General features: G+C 38.7%; 1 protein-coding gene across 17 annotated transcripts in view; it reads right to left on the bottom strand.

Annotated features, from left to right (window-relative positions):
* Positions 1-20356, bottom strand: part of LOC121597854 (AF4/FMR2 family member lilli) — a 64766-nt gene that overhangs the window by 10036 nt on the left and 34374 nt on the right. For 14 of the 17 annotated variants that reach the window (XM_041924042.1, XM_041924053.1, XM_041924054.1 and 11 more), the window contains 4 exons: positions 2615-2986; positions 2080-2277; positions 1114-1360; positions 48-78 (listed from right to left, as the gene is read on the bottom strand). In XM_041924042.1, the coding sequence (XP_041779976.1) occupies positions 48-78; positions 1114-1360; positions 2080-2277; positions 2615-2986 (848 nt within the window). The remainder of the gene's footprint in view (positions 1-47; positions 79-1113; positions 1361-2079; positions 2278-2614; positions 2987-20356) is intronic. The other 3 variants (XM_041924058.1, XM_041924057.1, XM_041924059.1) reach the window with 3 other exon arrangements.

The raw sequence follows: 20356 nt of genomic DNA, 5'->3' as shown, positions 1-20356 counted from the left end.
TACCTAAACACATATAATATATTGTAGAAATTGGTGAGAACACTTACCTAAGTGGACGAAGCATCGCCAATCCCGAAACTGTACCAAAGCCCAATGTTCAATGAAACAGCAAATATGAACAACGCCACCAACGGTCATGTTGGTAAGGAAGAGGCAAAACATGACAGGCGCACCAATCAATCCATCATCGGGTCAGCAGCACACAGTTCCAAAGACGGCCAGGATAATCCAGTGTCGTGACACACATTGACATCATTGTCCGTATGGCGCAATGGTAAGATTCGTCGGAAGACACACGAATCAAGCACAGCGGGTAGGGAAGGATAGGATAGTAAGAAACAGAAATATCGATTAAAAATTTGTAATCAATAATTCAACGATTAAGGACGGACAACACTACGACAGAGCTTGACAAAGCTCCCCGATAAAACTAGCTCGCTACTAAATGGGCGTTTGTATGGCATCGGTAAAGAATCGTTAGGACAGTAGCCAGTAGAAATATTTAAGCTGGTTCCAACCGGTCCATGAATGGTTTGTTAAGTTAACCACATGGTAATGCGAGACAACAGCAACAAAGTTGCCTCAGTCCGTTTACGAGACTCTGAATATTTGAATTATTTCAATGTGAATTTATAACAAAAAATATAATTTATTTTTAATTTTTTAATTATTTTCCCTTTTTGACCTTTGAACAGCCTTTGAACAGATTTGTTATTTGTTATTTGTTATTTGTTCAATATGATTGAATATGATATTCAAGAAGAGCTCATTTGTAAAATCACTATTTTTCTCCAGATTAATGTGAAATTCCATACTCAATCATTACTGCATGAACGCTTGTCTAACTTTCCCGGTGAATGCAACCTATTCGAATTAAAAGAAGGGGGAAAACAACAACACAAAAGCACATTTACTGCTGCCTCTAGAGAAGAGTATAACAAGCGCTAACGCACCCAACCAACCATAAACTCAATTACTACGCGATAACTACCCGGCACGTGGGTCAGACTCATCTTTCGCCATGCAAACAAACGCCTAGCTGCCAGGCTAGTGTGTCCGTCGTTCCCCCGCGGCAAAAGCAAAGGTGAAACATTCGCACACCGTTATACTTACGGGACGATTTCGTGGTACCACCCGCACCTCCAGCCAAAGGTTTCAGCGGCCCCAACATAGAAGGCAGAGTGGCGTAAACGTGCCTCGGGTTTGCGCTCGGGTTGTTGAAGTTAAACTTCGATTCCAACTCCTTGCGCGGTGTGGCCCCGATTTCCGTCAGCGGCGTCATGACGTTGATCTTCATTTCGTTCAATATCTTCTCCACGTTGCTGCCCTGTTTGAGCGGAGTTGAAATATCACTTGAGTTCTGTTTTTCGTGTCATGGCAGATGGCATTGTGTCGCGTGTTTGTGAGTACGTGTATTGGTGTGTTTTGTGTCGGATGTATGAAGATGTTTGGCACCAGTATGAGTCGCGAAGATAAATAATTAAGCAGGCGAACGATCGAAATTGACGATATTATCGTGAAAAGAAGGCAAGAAGAAATAAAAAAACGCAAAAACTGATTAGCATTTTTTTTTAAAATATAGAACACTCTTTAGCGTCCTGGGAGAATGAAAGTGTGCAAAAAAAAAGACAAATTACAACATGCTTGGTAGTTACAGTGAGATGCTACGAAATATAAGTTGATCAACACTATCTATTCTACAATTCGATGCACTAGACATTTTGTTTTAATACAGGAAACTGATAAACATCACAATAAACAGTGTTGCAATACTAAGAAAACTTAAAAACGACACACAGTAAATAAACGCAATAAATTGAGTAAAAGATTGAACAACAAACAAAAAATAATAAAAATCTTAATTTCACTATGTACGTTACAGATCGATCATGTTCAAAACATAAACAATTAATTCTTTTAACTACATTAAATTTAATTACTAAGTGACAATCAATGTTATTATACGTTGTCTCTGAGGTAACTAACGTTCAGCCATGTATAGAACAAACTTCCTGTGGTGCGTGCGTGCAAATGGATTCGTGTAGGTGAACATAAAAGACATAAAAAAGGAAAACTAACTACTCTAGGCATTTTTGAGTTTGCAACCTGGGACAGTCGACCGTTGGGCATTTGCGAGGGTAACTTATCACTGCCAAAGGATGGACCACCGGTTCCACCACTGCTGCTGCCGATACTTCCTCCCGCTGACGAGGTACGGCCGTTCATCAGTGAAGGTGGAACGGATGAAGGCGGTCCTTTCGATGAGAAGTTGTGTACCTGTAATAAAAGATACAGTTTATTATTAGCATTTATTTCAAAGCGGTCCAATAATTTGAAGAAAAAAAAAATAATGAAAGAGAAAGATGATTGCTTGACTCTCAATTTTGATTGCAGGTAAGATTGTGTTGTTGTACTTGTCATTCATATAATGATAATTTAATATACAATAATATTATATTCCAACATTATGTATTTGAATAGTTTTTAATTCAAATCGATAAACAATACAAATCTTTCTTGTTTTTTTTAAGATAAGTAAAAGATAAATCTCTGCATATGCAAACTTTTACAATTTGAAGTGTTATTTTACAATTGAATGAGAATATAGCCTTACCTCGTGTTTGTTAAACGACCCCGCTGAGGATGAAGAAGAGGACGTATAATGGCCCGGTAGATTGTTCCATCCTGCGCTAGATCCCGATGGCCGGCCATTGTAAACGGAGCGATTGTCGGCCGGTTTCACGAAGTTGACATTACTATTGCTAATGGTACTACTACTATTGCTATTGGTTTTTGGTGGAAGCGACCGATGGTGGCTACCGGCGACCAGGCTGGGCATCGCGCTCGACGAACGCAATGGCGTTGAAGGAGTTGGGGCAATTCCGATAACATGATGCGATGTGGACGGTTCCAGGATGTGTTTCTTGACTACCTCGAAGTTACCAAGTCGCTTCGCGATGTGCATGTCCATATCGGATGGACTTTGCTGCAAAAGTAAAAAGTAAAAAGAAGAAAATGTTATTAATTTGTTTATCCTGCATTCATTCGTGCATGAAAATATTGCAGAGTAGATGTTAAATTGATTGCTCCATAAGATTATGCTGTTGTTTCTTGAAATATTTGAATTGCAATGTTGTTTCTTGAAATATTTGAATAAATAAAAAAATCCACATTACGGCCACGAACTGTAGGCTTACTAATTCCGCGTAATTAAATATCCACATGCAAACGCGAATAACTGTCAATAAAATGACAAGTATGTATTTTCACCACGAAAAACAATATATTACAGATTTCAGTCCAAAGTAAATGCAACGATTATGTATCCAATTCGTACCACTCATTCATCATTAAAATCATTCTGTTGCTTTCCATTTCATTCTGCAACCTTGTCTTCCTGAATAATCAATGGTAAATATGCATCTTTTCAATCCACTCGACCCCCGCCAACGAAATGTTTTGTGCCCTTTTTCCATTCATTATCCTTCATCGAACACTCCCCCATAACAAATGAACGGAAACGTCAAGGATGCAACAACAAACACGGTTGTTGTGAATAATCAATGCAGCGAGAAATCAATTCATTTTTTTATGATTACGCGCTCGCTTCATTTCATTAAACGATTATCGGGTTTAACTTGTCCCGTTCCCCTTCGTCCACTCTTGCTAACCCGACCGACAGGGGCCACCGTTTTAAGGCACATCATCTCGATTTCATGTTTTCGACGAGATTGCCTCGTCACAGACATTTCCGCAAGTCTGATGATTGAATTTTCTGTTGCGATACTGCGTTTGTCAACTGTACTAGCAACGGTATAAGGGCACAACGGAAAGCTACACTTGCCTCTTATCAGTGCTTTATCGATACCTGCCCACACTCACACTTTCACCTTTACTTTTGGTCTAGGAACAGAGGCATGGCTGCGGGTTCCTCATAGGTGAATTACTACTTCCCTGAAAACGATCAACGGCAACGGATTCAATCCAGCTCAAAAGGCAATTTACTGAACTATTCAATTATAGCTAGACTAATTAAATAGAGTTTGCATACAAGTGTAATTTGTCACTTGTTCAGGCAACATATAAAAAGCAAAATAATTATACAATCATTTATGATCGAGAGTCACACCGTGTGACTCGCACGGTGAGCTCGCAAGAAATACTATACGAAATCGGTAACTATAAGAAATACTCACAACAACAATTAGTTTCGGAGTAAAAAGTAGAAATGCATTATTTATTTATTGCTTCAATGATGTATGGCACACATTGTATGCAATCCTTTCGTTTTGACACACCAATATTTTAAAGTCAGTACGCATCTGTTCCTAATCGTTAATGTGCCGAATGTGTAAACATGTGATGCGAACTTCCCAGAGACGATACCATCACCATCAAGTGCAATCGGAAACACGGAAATTCACATGCAAAACACGACAACGCACTTAAAGGGAGCGCGTTTGCGTTGCAATTTTCGCTTCAAAAAGCAAATGCCTGATTTACGGCAGATGCATCGTTCTTAGGAACATTCTCCCTCCGTTGACTATACGTAGTCTCACCGGAATCTACACAATAATGCAATCACTGTACAACTACCTACGCTTTGCAGAAGGTGCAAAGTGGCGTCTGAAGCTTCTGGCATAATCCGTATATTTAACCGTTTTGGCGTACTGTTCTTGTCATTGAAAAGTTTCCGTTCAAAAGGATGTTCTACCAACGTGTTGACAAGAGCATACGCGTGAATGCGTTCAGGGAAATTGCAGACAATTTACCGTATGTATGAAGTTTGGTTAGGCAAATGTTTTAATAGAGTCTAGGTAAATTTTAAAAAAACATACTTTTTTTATAATTAATATTTGCTAGGCTAATTAAAATGAAAACGCTGAGCTCTTAACAGATCTACCATTTGGTTATGGCCATTTGGTTATGTTTGGATAGTGCAAAAAGATGTTAAAACACGCGACATGTTCCAAAAAATACACACTATGTTATGTACTTTGAGGGCAAATCTATCGATACGTACGTCAATGAAACGTGAAATACTCCGTAAGCAGACGAACGGTCTTCTCGGTTCAGGAAATTGCAATATAAAGCAGCATGCACATTTTGCTTCAAACGTGAGAAAAGAAAAACTTCTACACATCGATATCAAAATGTCTGCTAAATAACACGGTCATTGGTGCGTTACATTTCACGCTAAACAGTAACGAGCGAGAAGATAAATCTCTCCCCGATCAACCATGCAGAGCGAATAGACAAAAAAAAACGATCAAATACGAACTCGTACTGCTTCCTCCAACGCACCACACAATCTCATACGGCAACTTGTGATTTATGTTAAAATCAATTTTCCGACCATCTGGGGAGATGATGGTGGCCGCTGGTAAGGCATTCGCGCTTACTGTATCAACGAAACATGAATGCAAGATCACAATTGCAAACCCTCAGTGGAACAACATTCACACCCGGTCGACGAAACATAAATTTTGCCCTAGAGCGAAGCATTGTCGTCCAACAGCGCGTTTGGTCGGAACGTGCTTCTTTCAGCATTGATACAATGCCATTTCACGATCACCCATCAGCGTCGCCACACACATAAGGGATCCGACAAAATATTTGATTCGCGTAAACTATACCGTGAGTGTGCTAATATCGATGACTGGCACAAGTAAGCCTGTTTGTGTATGCTGCAAACTATCGGACTAGTAGAGTGAACAAAATCAACACTAATACGAACGTTTGGAAATAACATGACACATAAAATGTAAAATTTAAAAGAATAATTATGACTTTCAAAGGGCTCCACTTTGCGCATTTTATTACCGTGAACTAAAAAGGAATAACTATAACCAAAACATTTCTTGTAAATTACATGTACTTTTCACTATTTTCAGACATTATTTGCTTTTCGTTATTAATGTTAACACTTTTATTACAAATATATGAACATCGAAATGTACTCACGTCCCAGTATTTACATTAATCGTTGAGTATGATAATTTAATGCATCGGGAACCATCAACTAAATTAGTGCTATCAAATAGGAATGCATCTCACCATAATTCAATTTTATTAGCTCGCGAAAAACATATTTAAATCTCAGGTAAAATAAAAACCTAATGTCAAGTAACTAATTTAATAAAAAATATAAAAATAAATAATATAACTAAAACTAAAGAGATGAGAACACGATAAACCTTTTACAAAAAGACTTGAATATTGTTTAGATGTTTATTTCTCGTTCAATGGATAAAAGTGATCCGTGAGAATGTTCTTAAGTCTAATATTAGTTTAAAATAAGTAGAAAGATCAGCTTAATCACTCGTTTCTAAGGCAGTTTTTAAAGGATTGCACTGAGGTTCCAAAATCAAACCTCCAATATAAAAATAAAATAAAATGTTGATTCAATCATAGTTTATATGTTGTCAAATCAATTTAATAACACAGCATACAGTGGAACGATAAAACAAAGTGAAAAAAATTATTCAATAGATATTGGGAATATCCTTTTCTGAGAATTGTAAAACAAATATATCCTGAAAAATGTAAAACATAGCCTTTTCCTTTCAATCTTATTGACAAACAGATTTTATGCACAAAAACCTACGCAATACTCGAGCTTTCTTTTCTGTTAGTAAACACAGAGTCACAGTAGCTCTCAATAGTGACGCATTTGTAACGTTTGCACTCCCGCGACGGAAAAAAGCCGTAGATGAGGATTTCAATTCATTCAATTTGTAAACAAAATAATCAACAACACAGATTGAACAGCAGCACGGATGGATAGCAAACAAGAACAACACGACATGTTTCCCACACAATAGTAATGATGCCAAATACTATTACCACTGCTCCACCTCTACAACTAATGGTTTGTAACAAGAATGATTCTGTAATTTTATATTTCTTCAATCTGTATAGCGCATGTAAACGAGAAAAAATTATTGCAATAGAAAACGATACTTTATTGCCTTCACATTATTCGTTATGGTGATTTAACATTCCGAGAAACGGAAGAACTGTAACATGCCACTCGCACTATGTCGATTGAAAGTAACGCATACTCCAAATAGAACTCAAGTCAGTCGAATAATGAATCACAAATTCATCAGTACATCGGATGCTTTAAACTAACTTCAAAGAGCTTCTGTATAAAAGTGACATTAAAAAAGAGTCAATTTATACACACACGGTTGACATACATAAAATCAATAAAAAAAATAGAATGGTAAACATTCAATTACATTTAACTATCTGAATGTTCATGCTCACTCACTGCATCCACCATGCCATGTGACCAGAAAAAAAACGATAAAGTAAAATAGAACCAGCATACACTCGCAATCCTGGGCGTAAGAGGATTCGGTAGAATGTGATAAAACCACACGAAAAAGACATAAAAATCAAATGATCTGTTTCACGTATGAAATGCAGTCCGTTTGTGTACCATCCGTTGAACCAATCAAGTTGAAAATTGATTGCTATAAACCAGCTGTGTCAAACTCAATTCATAAGAGGGCCGCAAGTACAGATTTTCAGTTATTCGTGGGCCGCAAAGTTGAGAATAAAAAATATACCTCAATACTCAATACTAAAATATTCATATAAAATACTGTTTAAAATCATTATTGTTAAACAAATAGACTTTTTGTACTCCTCGCTTCAAATCTGGAATAGTTTCTTATTATTATATTAAATTCGCTATGTTTTTTTTATTGTGCACTTTTTTATTTAAAAAAAATGTTTAATGTACTTTTAAAGTCACATGCGTTGTTTTCATCCTTATTATTAAAATAGGAAATTTCTCATTAGTTGCGTTCTAACACGGCACTTCTGTTAGAAAATATCACTCAACCACACTTTTTCACTGAGGTAGGGGAAGCCATCAGCCTGTTGCGAATCTTTTTCAAGCCATCCGAGCTATCCACCGCAGGATGAATAACGAAAATATTTGCATGCAATTTTTTGATAGATCAAGAGGAAAATTGTAAAAAAAAAACCTGTTTAAACATTATTTTTCGCTAATTTCCAAGTTCGAAGGGGTATATGGTGGTATATGGTGGCATTTCTTATTACAAGAACCCATATTTCCCAATCTATTAATTAGCTATGTATCGCACGACTTCGGCATTTCGATTATTTAAATTCTTCATCTAAATACTTTAGGCTTAAGCGTAATCACATCATTTTGGTTTAGATTTTTGGGGAGGTTCAAAAGTACATTAATTCGTCTTGCAAAATGTGGGGTATACAAAATTCCAACTTGGCTACAATCATTTTTATTAAAATTGATGGTGGCATGATTATGACAAAAAAACAGAAGTGGCTCCAATCGAACATCAATGATGTAACATTATAAGGTTGGAGCCGTGCAAATCGGAGAAATTCGGAGCCGAATGAATCCTTTACTTGGCACTCGGGGGTATTGAGATGGTCAAATTCGGTGGGACCGACTGGATCCATTTCTCACTGTAGATTAGCCGCTCCCTGCGACAACCGATGACTCCAACGGTTCCGAATGGCTTTAAACGGCTCTATAGGCTTCGGACGGCACCGAACGGAACTGTTGGTTTGATTTGGCCGGATTCGAAGTTGCTTTAGATGCGGATTCGAAGTTGCTTTAGATGCGGATTCGAAGTTGCTAAGATCGAAAATGGTTTTGAGCCGAAGATGCGATTCTGACAATCCATCATTAGTTTTTGCGAAGTTTCAAAGTGTGTGTATCAAGTTATTTTCATTACTTTTTCGTTGGTAGAAGGTAGTCGCAAATCTATTTTTCCATATAGAATGTGCAATCGAGTGTGCACAATACTATGCTAATATTCAGAATTCAATCGAAACATAATACCGACTGAGTTTGCATTCAATTCAATGTTTCTTAAGGGTCTCGATTGTTCTGTACGATTGTGTAGAATAAGTTTATGAGATGTTATGGGTACATTCATGTTTGATTCGAAAAATATACCATCTAATTGATTGTTCTTCTCCGGAAAATTAAATACACTTCGACAAATAGTAATAACAGTTTTTTGGTTTGGAGTGATTTTAGCAATTCTCAAAATATTCTCGCGGGCCGCATTCAGCATTGACGAGGGCCGCATGCGGCCCGCGGGCCGCCAGTTTGACATACCTGCTATAAACCATGGATGGGAGTTAAACAAGCAGCATTTTTTACCGCCAGTCTCGGACCGCAGCATACATTTTACCACCAGCTTTACATTAAATTAATTTCAATGCGTTGTTATTGTTTCCTTTTTTTGATTTTCTTGCGATATTTTAGAGCAGGGGAAGTTGAATTTGAATATGAATAATTGAATGTATTTATGTGAATAAATTTATTTTAATTAATAAATGCTCATATATTTACTAACTATTTGTGTGGTAGTGTTTTTTCATGTATGTATGAAGTAAAATTATACATCTCTAGATTAGAATTCTTACGATACATGTGTTTAATTTTATCTATTTATTTATCGTGCAGAACGTATTCGGACATGATACTTATCTCCCTGTTGCAATTATGTTTGAAAAATCTGAACCCTCTGAAAAATCTGAAAAATCAACCCAGTTCGTCCATAAAAAGGGTCTAAATTTGTGGTAGTGTTCAGTTGTTCAATGTTACCATCAGGCACTGAAGATCGAAACCAGAACACGTTCTACCGAAATACAGCTGCTGGTTTACATTGTCCGACTTATTTTTTGCACTTTGTACACGCTACTAAACTAAGATAAGACAGCTTAAAAAAAGGTGTTGAATATCTTAACAACGACATTTCATCCAACATTCGAACTGCGACCAAGTACAAAAACACACACACACATACACAAATGAAAATATTCTAGCTCGCACGTGAGGTGACGGTGATGTACGTGAGCGTTTTACGCTGTATATTAGTCCCTCTTTCTCACTCAGGAAATCAACCAAAATCCCAAGAGATCCTAACTTCTTAGCTACATGTTGAGAAAACATCATGTGCGCTTCCCGGAATCAACATCTTCGCCCGCTACATTGTCGAGGTGCAAAGAACAGGTTCCAAAAAAGTTCCCTTTTCACCTGTACCAACGGAAGAATAAGAATCAAAAGAGATGTAAGAGTGAAGTGAGGCGCCTTCAAACTAAAAGCGAAACCCTGCGCTCATGTCTAGCGTACGCGAGCGGAATTCCAAACGCGAACTAGACACGCGCAACCATGAAAAGATGCAACGCGAGCATATATCAATGTGTCATTGTGGCTTTCATTGAGCACTAGAGAGCACCAAGGACATTGCACTGTCCGTGTTTGATTTGGTAAGCAAAAACAGTAATCTCCACGTGATCTCACACCGCTCTCTTAGCACAGTATTCCTTCTTCCTTATCGACATAGGTTATCGCACCTGCTGGTACACTATCACCAGGGGGAGAAGAGTATGCATTACAGCAGCTTCAGATCAACCACCTCAACTAACTTACCGGTCCTGGATCTGCGAAAGCGTTTGGGCGAGATGGTACGGATCACGTTTTCGGTGCAATCATGAACATCTAGATTCTTTTACCAGGAAACATAAAACGTCAAATGCTTGCTCACTTTGTAGCAAAGCAGCTGAACTTTGGAGTGAAAAGTGAAAAACAATCATGCTTCTATCGAATCCTTGCGAGCTTGATTTTTACTTTTGTATGTGTAAGTGTGTATGTAAGTCTATCTCTCTATATTATTTAACGTAATACATGTTTCATTCAACAAAACATAATAATTTTCCGCGCACTACCGCGCCTAACAAGGGTTTTCATGTCAATTACGCCGCAGACAAATTTGGATCACTCTTCAACTAATTATTTGGAAACGAAAATATCAGTGAACAATTACTTTCCAACATGAATGCAGTCCTACGTATGGCGACACAGTCCATTCGGGGCTTGAACCTATGACGGGCATGTTATAAGGTCGTATGACTTGACGACTGTACCACGAGGCCGGCTTGCTAACATAAGAAGTTTATTTTCAGCGTGCTTTTCTATGACTTATTCGCTCACCTACAGCTAAACAGTCATTCATAAACATGTTAAATACGATCCAAACAAGATATGAACTCAAGACAATCAAATATGTTCATTAAATGATTAAACGAAGGGAATGGTTTGACATTAAAAATTAAGTAAAACGTAATAACTCAGATGACACCAAGGTTAACCTGCAACGTCTAATGTTGTTAACATTCATGTACAACGATACTGCGACAGATAAAACAGACAGCATCACAAATTCAACCATAACGCAGTAAAATTACACACCAACACGATACACTTTGCTGCCAATTAATCATTCTTTTTGTCTCGCCTATGTTCTTCCTTTTTCTGTTTTATTTATTACTATTTTTTGCATTGTTTGAAACATGATTTTTTTTACTTAGTTTACTTATCTCTTCATTTGCGGTAATGCAATAAATCTGCACCTGTCGTGAGTGGCATTGGCAGATGTTGTTTTAAATTATATCATCGTTTTACATCGCCAGCTTAACGGACAGCAAAACGGCTTTTTTGGTTTTTGTTTGTACATACCAAAGGGCATCAAAATGATTTTTTTCTTTTTGTTGTTGTTTGGTAAAAGTTGTGCCAGACCTGTTCCTGTATTTTTCAAAAGCACCGCCTAGTGTGCGAAAGTTTTCTGTAGCTCAAATGAGGTAATTTTATGTTTAATACCTCACAACTTGATAAATTAAAAGCAACAACATATGCCACCAAGAAACATCAAACATGACATGTCAAATACGTTTAAATCAAATTAGTGAACGATGTTATAATGGTTGAAGTGTTGAAATTGCAACCCATAGCAGACTCATAAGTTGCAAAAAGGTAAACTCAATGATTCGATTGAAAATGTACGCTCAAAAAGGAGAAAGAAAGATCCATATTCCCAGCTACAGTTATATCGCCAATTCAAACTTAATAGCCATACCAATGAACATAAAACCCACTCCAATGACCCCTCGCTTACCGAAATAGAGTACTTTTTACGTTTCAAGCTCAACACACTCTTTGCTACTAAAAAAGCACACTCGATTTACCTTCCAATCATGAACCGTCCATGATTAATTGAACGTATCCCTATGTTATGTTGGACGATTTATCTTCCAAAAGAAAATGAAAGCCAAATAATGTCACGGTATGCAGAGCAATGAAATCAATACTCTTAGCGAGCCATGTAGTGTAAATAGTACTAACAGAAGAAGAACAAACAATTTGAGGGGAGCAATTAAAGTGGCCCAATAATGTTCAATTAACGTTGATATACACAAAACTGTCAGGAAATATTATTTCGATGATCAAAAACACACAGCCTCCGTCGTCACGTGGACTAAACGTGTCAGCACGGTTCATTCATTCGGTTTTATTCTTGCCTCGTTATAGGTTTCCACCCACGGCGAGGTTTATTATCGTTTAGCAAAATGCTTTATTTTGCATTAAAATTGAACGCTCGCCTGGGACATTGTTGCTGTAGAGCACAGAGTACGAACCAATCCTGCCAGCAGGGCCACGTGAGGCATCCGATTGGGGCAATCGGAGTAAGAATTTTAACGCTCTCCCACCATTGGAGACTCGGTCGTTCACCAATACAACGCAACTGCTGGCTTGATCATTAGCTCCCAGAGTATCGCGGCCCAATCAAACACAGAGCGCCATCGAAAGTGACGCAAGCAAAACGTCAAAACCAAAGCTCAAGTGAACGAACACCCAGCAGCGCGCAGCACACAGCAGACACCTATGTATACAGCTCAAGCAGTAGAGAGGCCTTCGCTTGGAGAGAACTGTAATACACAGTGTGACGGCGGAACAGCTGAATCTGTTGTAGTGTGAGTGAGCTGTATTCTTTTTCACCATTATCGTCAAGCAATACCAATAGGCAACATTCGTGGAATGATTTTTTTTTCTCTTTTCTTTCACAGCAACATGTTTATCGAAACAATAACAAAAACCTGTGCATCACAGAGTCGAAGAAAGTAAGAGTTACGAAGATACGAATTGCCAGTTTTCTTCGCGGCCCTCTAAATTCAAACTTAAACAAACAACAAACTCAATTCCTTATGCTTTTCATCGGAGACTGGTACTGGTACGGCTGGTAGCTTTACACCAACGGACACAGCACGAAATAACCACCAAACGTATGCTAATTTAATTCGCATAATCGTACAACAGCGTTGCTAACAGGTCAACCAACAACGACAAGCTTCCGGTAGGCAAAAGAGTTCGATTAGACGCTAGAGGCTATCGGTAACTACATCACTGACTGGTCACCTTGTAAGAAGAAATATCAACCGAGCACGCAACACACACACACACACACACGATGTTTTTAGTTCACAAAAAAGCTACCATCGACAATTGCCCACGTTTCCACTGTTTTCCAATAGTTCCGGTTCAACACCCTTGCCACGTGATGTTTGGGAAGGAATTGCTTCCCAACCCCTGCCGGAAAATGTGCGCATAGGAAAAGGGGGAGACCGACGACCGGAGTTGAATGCGTGTATAAATAAATTTGCAATCGATTACAATTTCATCCGAAGCGGTACGCTATTTATATGCAGCGACGACGTTTACTACCCTATCCGTCGCGTATGCTCTTACGCAGTAGAGTAGTGCATCAACGTTTTCGGAGAAGTAATTTGATGCACTATTATAATCATCAAGCACGGACGCTAACGAGAGCTTGCATGATGGAGGAATTTATTCTGAGCGCACATTGATAGACCGCGACAAGATGTGGGGTGTTTATGGGTTTAATTAGTTCTTCTTCTGCACAGCAACCCCAGTTGGTCAATATTCCTAGCGAATCTGTTTACACTGACCATCGATGACTAATTATCTTATCCAACGCAGAAAAGCCAACCCTTTGTCTTGCCCGGAATGGTCCGGAATTAAAATCCATACCCAACCGACAATGTAGCAATTGACGCTTCTGTCCAGTAGACCACCAGAACACTTAATTTATCGAACCACGAACTTGACATATAACAAGGGTTAGGCGCTGCTCTACAAACTGTTTTATACCGACAAACGATAGCAACAAAACTATAGCATTAAAAACAGCAAATTAGCTATGCTAACAGGGCAAGTAATAACATTATTAAGTTACATTACTTTTTAAAAAAAATCTATCAGGCATATTAAGGTCAAAGGGATATCTATTTATATATACCATATCTATTTAGCAGCTCGGTACAAAACAAATAATTGAGGGAAACAAGTAAGCGGTCTCATGTATGTACTGGTTTGTACACAGATAACAACACAACTTGATATCCGACAATAGGCTGTTTGATCAATTTTCTTAAAATAAAACATTTACACTTGTACCGTAAATTCAAACGATTATAGAGCATTTCCATTCCCACAAACAAATTACGTATATAACACATAGTAAATACGGCGAGCATTTCTTCTTCTTCTTCTTCTTCTTTGGCGCAACAACCGATGTCGGTCAAGGCCTGCCTGTACCCACTGGTGAAGTGAGCTTGGCTTTCAGTGACTTATTGTTACCATAGCAGGATAGTCAGTCCTACGTATGGGGGCACGGTCTATTCGGGGCTTGAACCCATGATGGGCGTGTTGTTACGTCGTACGAGTTGACGACTGTACCACCAGACCGGCCCAACGGCTAGCATTCATTGTAGTAATCTATATATATAAAAATCTCGTGTTACGGTGGTTGTTGCGAGCAACCTCCGAAACGGCTGGATCATTTTCAACGAAACTTTGCACACACCTTATGGTGGTATGAGAATAGGTTTTAATATATAAAAATCGTTCAAATATTACACTAAAATTAATTTAATAATGATTTTCTAACTCCCATACAAAGAGCAGGATTGTTGTTGTGTTGTATGCAGCACTTTGACACTTGGTGTAAGGTGGCCGGCGGTTTACACTCGATGATCGGATCCTGAGATCCTCTATCGACGACGGGTACGATACAAATATCCCAAGTAAAAAAGCAATAATGGAATATTTTAGTTTTTTTCGGAATAACTCAGTTTGTCGGGCCAGCTAGTATTTTGTATAAAAAATCTGCACGAAAACTCTTCAACAGCTGATCCTTTCTATTATTTTCAAACTTATCACTTCTAGCATATTAAACAGTCCCTTAAGCTAACTAACTCAATCGTAAATAATGGCAATAATTGAGACGCTGAGGGAGCGAAACCCCACTAATATCAAGATGCTTCTTTTTTCTTGAACGATCCTTGCGGTAGAAAGGAAAATGGAAAAATGTTCTTGGTATGTGTCATTTTTACTCTGTTATAATTTTTAGTCAAATCTTTTGTCTCGCAGCTTTCGTGAAAGCTCACGGAGCAGCAAACTTCAAGAGAGATATGAGAATGGAACGAGGCCGCTTATTTGGTAGGATTTGTGCATTTGCCATGCGATGAAATGACGTGAAAAACTCCAAACTACCTCTCATTCCAGTCATGCGGATGGATGTGCATGCACAACTGAAAACTGCCTTCATTTTAGCTCGTGATTATTATTTTGTTGGACTACGCTTTTGCTCAACAGTAGCATCCAGCTATGTGACACACATTCCAAGTTTAGGAAAGTAATATAATAAATTACCACTACTCTCGGCCAAAAAACAGGACAAAAAAAGGACATTTTCATGCAGAGACTTCGCTTATGCAAAGACCAAGGTTAAAATTAGATAATAAGATAATTTAAATGTTATCACATAAAACAGGGGTCTCCAAACTACGGCCCGCGGGCCGCATGCGGCCCTCGAGAGCCTATTAGGCGACCCGTGGCAACTTTGTGAAGGTTAAAATAAATAGTTAATTATTGTGACTATTTTTAAAGAAAATGTTGGTGTTGCTTTTCAGAGACGTAGTTCAAGCTTAAATAATAGAAAGCTATGGAAGTTTTGTATAATATGTTTGTGTTCTTCTTCTTTGGCTCAACAGCCGCTGTCGGTCAAGGCCTGCCTATACCACTTGTGGGCTAGACTTTTTGTGACCTATTGATTAACCCCTAGCAGGATAGTCAGTCCTACGTATGGCGGCACGGTCCATTCGGGACTTGAACCCATGACGCATGCATTAGATACGGGCAACGGAAAAATAGCCCTCAACACCATTATATGTGAAGCAATGCGGCCCGCGAACTGAAAAGTTTGGAGACCCCTGATATAAAACATATCCACGAAACGTGTTATTGCTTAAATCATCACTGATGTTTTTTTTCACTCTTTTTTGAAAACGCAGATTAGTTACATACTCACTTTTCACGAAAGTGTAACAAGTATAGAATTTTAATTTATTACACGCTTTGCGCGATTCATCAACCATTCCACAGGATTTTGTTAGTCCTGGTAACATACTGCACATGCTCTTCTACTTACACAGTACCAGCGAAAGATGCCCTCCCGGTTTCATTTCGCGATACATTACAACAAAAGAGGAAAAAAGTATCCTAGCGGAAAATGTACATTGCCGCGCACTTTCGGGTGAACCCTTTTATCATGCTATGTGTTGTGGTTACAGGTTTACAGCACGCAAAAACGCCCTTTTTTGTCACTCCTATCCACTTCCCTCCCCATCGGACCGAAGAATCATCCAAGCAGGCGGTTAAATGTACTCCCCCGCGCGCCTTCGGAAGAGTTCATGCTTTGTCACGTACACCTTTGCATCCTTTGCTCTACTACTTTCCTGCACCACCACTACCGTTTACAGTACTGTGCTCTCTTTGTGGGCTTCAGCCGAAGGACACACCAACACAATTTCCCTTATCTTTGCACCAACCGGTGCACGTTGTATGTGCGCGCGCGAGTGTGCCGGCACGTGAGCGAAATGGAAAATTGAATTTCAATTTCCCTTGCTTCCCGTGCTCCGCGCCACAGTTTCAGCATTTTTTACTAACGATTCTTCGCGTTGGTTGAGGTTATGGCGCCGTGGGCAATATAAACGAAGTTGTACGTTCGTTTGCGCTATCAAGAGAGTTTCCGATCTACGTTGGTTGTCTAGTTCTAGGACATTCATCCTGGTTACAAGAATTCGTTAGTAAATAAATACATAAGATATTGCACTTCAACTGTAGAGCTCTTAATACTTAAACGCTTAAAATGGTTTGGTTTTACTTTTAAACAGCAACTAAACAAGTATGTAATTTTACTTCATCTCTAATAACCACATTTTGAGATATTTTAATCCATTAAAACGTTCACTTTCCGAAATACCCACTACTACACTACAGCATAACTACCTGATAAACAATCTTCAACAGATATTCCTATTTAAAACTAAGCTCATTCGTAAGCAGGTGAAGCGCATGTGTGAATATTGCATCGTCTGAACGAAACATAACATCGCAATCTGTGTTGCTCCGTAAAATGCATACGCAAGTATTTTCACCTTCCTTCATTCCCAGCATCAACTTATGATAAATTGTTAGCAAGTTTTAGGCAAAATAAACTAGCATATGGAACCGTACAGTCCTGCAGATGACACATAGCATCGTTCCGTAATAAATCTGAACATAACACATACGGCCCACCTAAAACCCGACACAGCAAGTCCACTTTCCACTGTTTCAATCTAACTTTTTGTTTTTGTTTCAGGGTAATACGTTGAAGCACAATGCAAGGTGGATCAGCAAACTGAGAGGACTTTGCCCGGCTTGTCGTAGGTAACTCTAACACAAAACAGTAATTTCTTTCAACGATTCTTTGCTGCTAGCAAATTAATAATTTCTAGAAAAAAAAATGTTATTATTTTGCAAGCTGCAGTAGGTTTACTATTTCATCTTTATGATAGTAATACTAAGAGTAATACCAATAGTCAGGGAACCCGGCTAATCAGGCGATCATCGCACATAATGGTAAAACTTTAACCTGGAAGTGATGCAATTCTGCATACATCAACATCCAATGAGTTTCCCCTCAAACCAAACCCTTCTATAACTAGGAGTTTCGGATCTGTCTAGGGCTGCACTGTGTGCACCATTTTGTTTTCAAAGCCATTTCCATCATGCTTCCCTTGGAAAACTGCGCGATTATTCCTTTCCATAGCCCGAAGTCCCCACCACGCAGTTATCCGCTCAGCGTTGACCGTAGGTCGTAGAATGATGTGTAATTAAACTTGCAACAACCGGATCATTCTGTTCGTATGATGGAACCTTCTTTTGTCGTCCGTTGTACATGGCTGGATACAATCCGTGAGAGCATCGCACAGAAGGTAGTGTGTGGCTAGGCGTATGTTTGTGTGTGTATGCTCAGAATGATTATTCCTGAATCTGAAGCCTTCCGAGGCACCGTCGACATCAGACAACACACCACCGGTCCAGTCCTGTGGCGCTTCATGCTGAGGTTCGACCTGACCGATTTTAAACTGTTGTTGTGCAAAATGTAAAGCTGACAGGCAGAAATAGGCTGTTCTACACCACCACATTCAGTCGTTCAATTCAGAAGAGATGCATCATATGGGGAACGAGGCACCATTGGCATGCATATCCCACAGTCACTACACTCTAACGTTCTTCGCTTCATTGATTATGGAGGAACCTAGACAAGACCGCTGGACTCTTGCAAAATTGTGCAAAATGGTAACTTAATCATTCTTTGGTGTTGGTGTGGTGCATATATTAAGTGACTTTATTCCCTTATCTTGTTGAACTATAGAATTCAAATCGTCTAGGAACAATGCACAACAAAACTCTTAGAATTAAAAGGTACACTAATGGCGAATAATATAAGGATATTAAAACGTTTTCAAAAGTGTTAGAACATTATATTATACATTGAGATTAAGATAATCAGTATAACTAAACGTGCATTGTTTAGGTGATACTCTTTTGCTTTGGAAGAGATGTGTCCATGTATCGAGTCATATTGTTTACCATCTAGCACGTCTCCAATATTCCAGTAACCGTCCACCATATAAAGTCATACTGGTGACGTTTTGATGATTCCATCCATCCACCGTCAACTCATCCCTTAAACGACGCATGCATCGAGGACGTTCCATCATCCACAGCATCAGCAACATCATCATCACTGGCAGCCTACGATACGATATACCAGCACACCAGTCTGATTTTCCACGACACAGATACATTTTCTCGAAGGATATAGAAACTCTAGCCGAAAGGTCAATGGGCAACACTAGTCCGTATTTATCGTGATCACGTTCGCTCACCTTTTACAAAATGCTCGCGGTATAGGAGGATGGCGCAAATTTAATCGTTGAGTGTGAATTTGTCGAACATCGTTTTTATGGATCAATTATTTCAATAAGCACCTTACATCAACTAGCTACACAAATATTGTCCAAGTGTGCAGATAGGATTTATGCAAAATAATCATTAACTAATATTAACACTGCTAGACATTTGTCTTGCGCTTTCCTGTGCTTGATAATATGCTTTATGCATTGATGATTTTTAGCACGAGAATGGATTAAATTACATGAATCTACAAAAATACAGCAAATAAAAGGTATTTGAAAAAACTACCTGAATATATCTAACTAAACTATGCTTCGCATTATTTATTGCCCCTCTTCGCACTATTTTGAAATTGGTAACGGGCAAAAAGACAGTCTTCTTTCTCTTTTATAATACATAATATCCTAAAATTTATTTTTTACAGTTTTTATTTCCAGTTATCATGTGAGTTATCAGCATATGAAGATAGAAAATCTATTTCAATCGAAGTTTCCGCTAGATCATTAAAAATCAATCGTTACTTTACAACAATTGGTTCGGTGCCAAGCGTCCTACCGAAAACAGCAAAAACGCATTTCGCCCCGAAGGACATATATATGCCACACGGATGTTGATTTTTGTTCAGAAATGCAAAGCTCCTGCTTTGCAAGAATAATTATCGATTCGTAATTATTCTCTCTCTCTCTCTCTCTCTCTCTCTCTCTCTCTCTCTCTCTCTCTCTCTCTCTCTCTCTCTCTCTCTCTCTCTCTCTCTCTCTCTCTCTCTCTGTTTAAATTATCTGCTTTTTTCTCTCGTAAGGGACCCTTCTCTTCAAGGTACGGTGTTTCGGATACATAACGTTTCTCTTGTTGTGGGGCGCGCGCTTTTGCAACAATTTCCAACGATTAATTATGGTAATTAGTGTTTGCTTTGTCAGGTACAATCACCTCTCCGTGCTAGTACCACGAATCCAGGTGGTGCCATAATTTTCGGTAGCCTCTTTCCGACGCTACGGTAGGACTGACTGAGAGGAAAACTTACACATTGAATTGTATGATGGTGGTTCTTGTTTCGGGACTGATCAGATTCAGCAGCTAAAAGGTTTGCGGTTTGAGAAGCCGCTTTGTCACTCTTTTTTTAATTACAGTTAATGATTGCAAATGCTTTCAATCCGCGTGTTTTGAATATTTGGA

This window comes from Anopheles merus, chromosome 3R, assembly GCF_017562075.2.
Source record: "Anopheles merus strain MAF chromosome 3R, AmerM5.1, whole genome shotgun sequence".
Taxonomy (NCBI): Eukaryota; Metazoa; Arthropoda; class Insecta; order Diptera; family Culicidae; genus Anopheles; species Anopheles merus.
The sequence above is the reverse complement of the archived record's forward strand: the minus strand, read 5'-3'. Positions and strand labels throughout refer to the sequence as shown.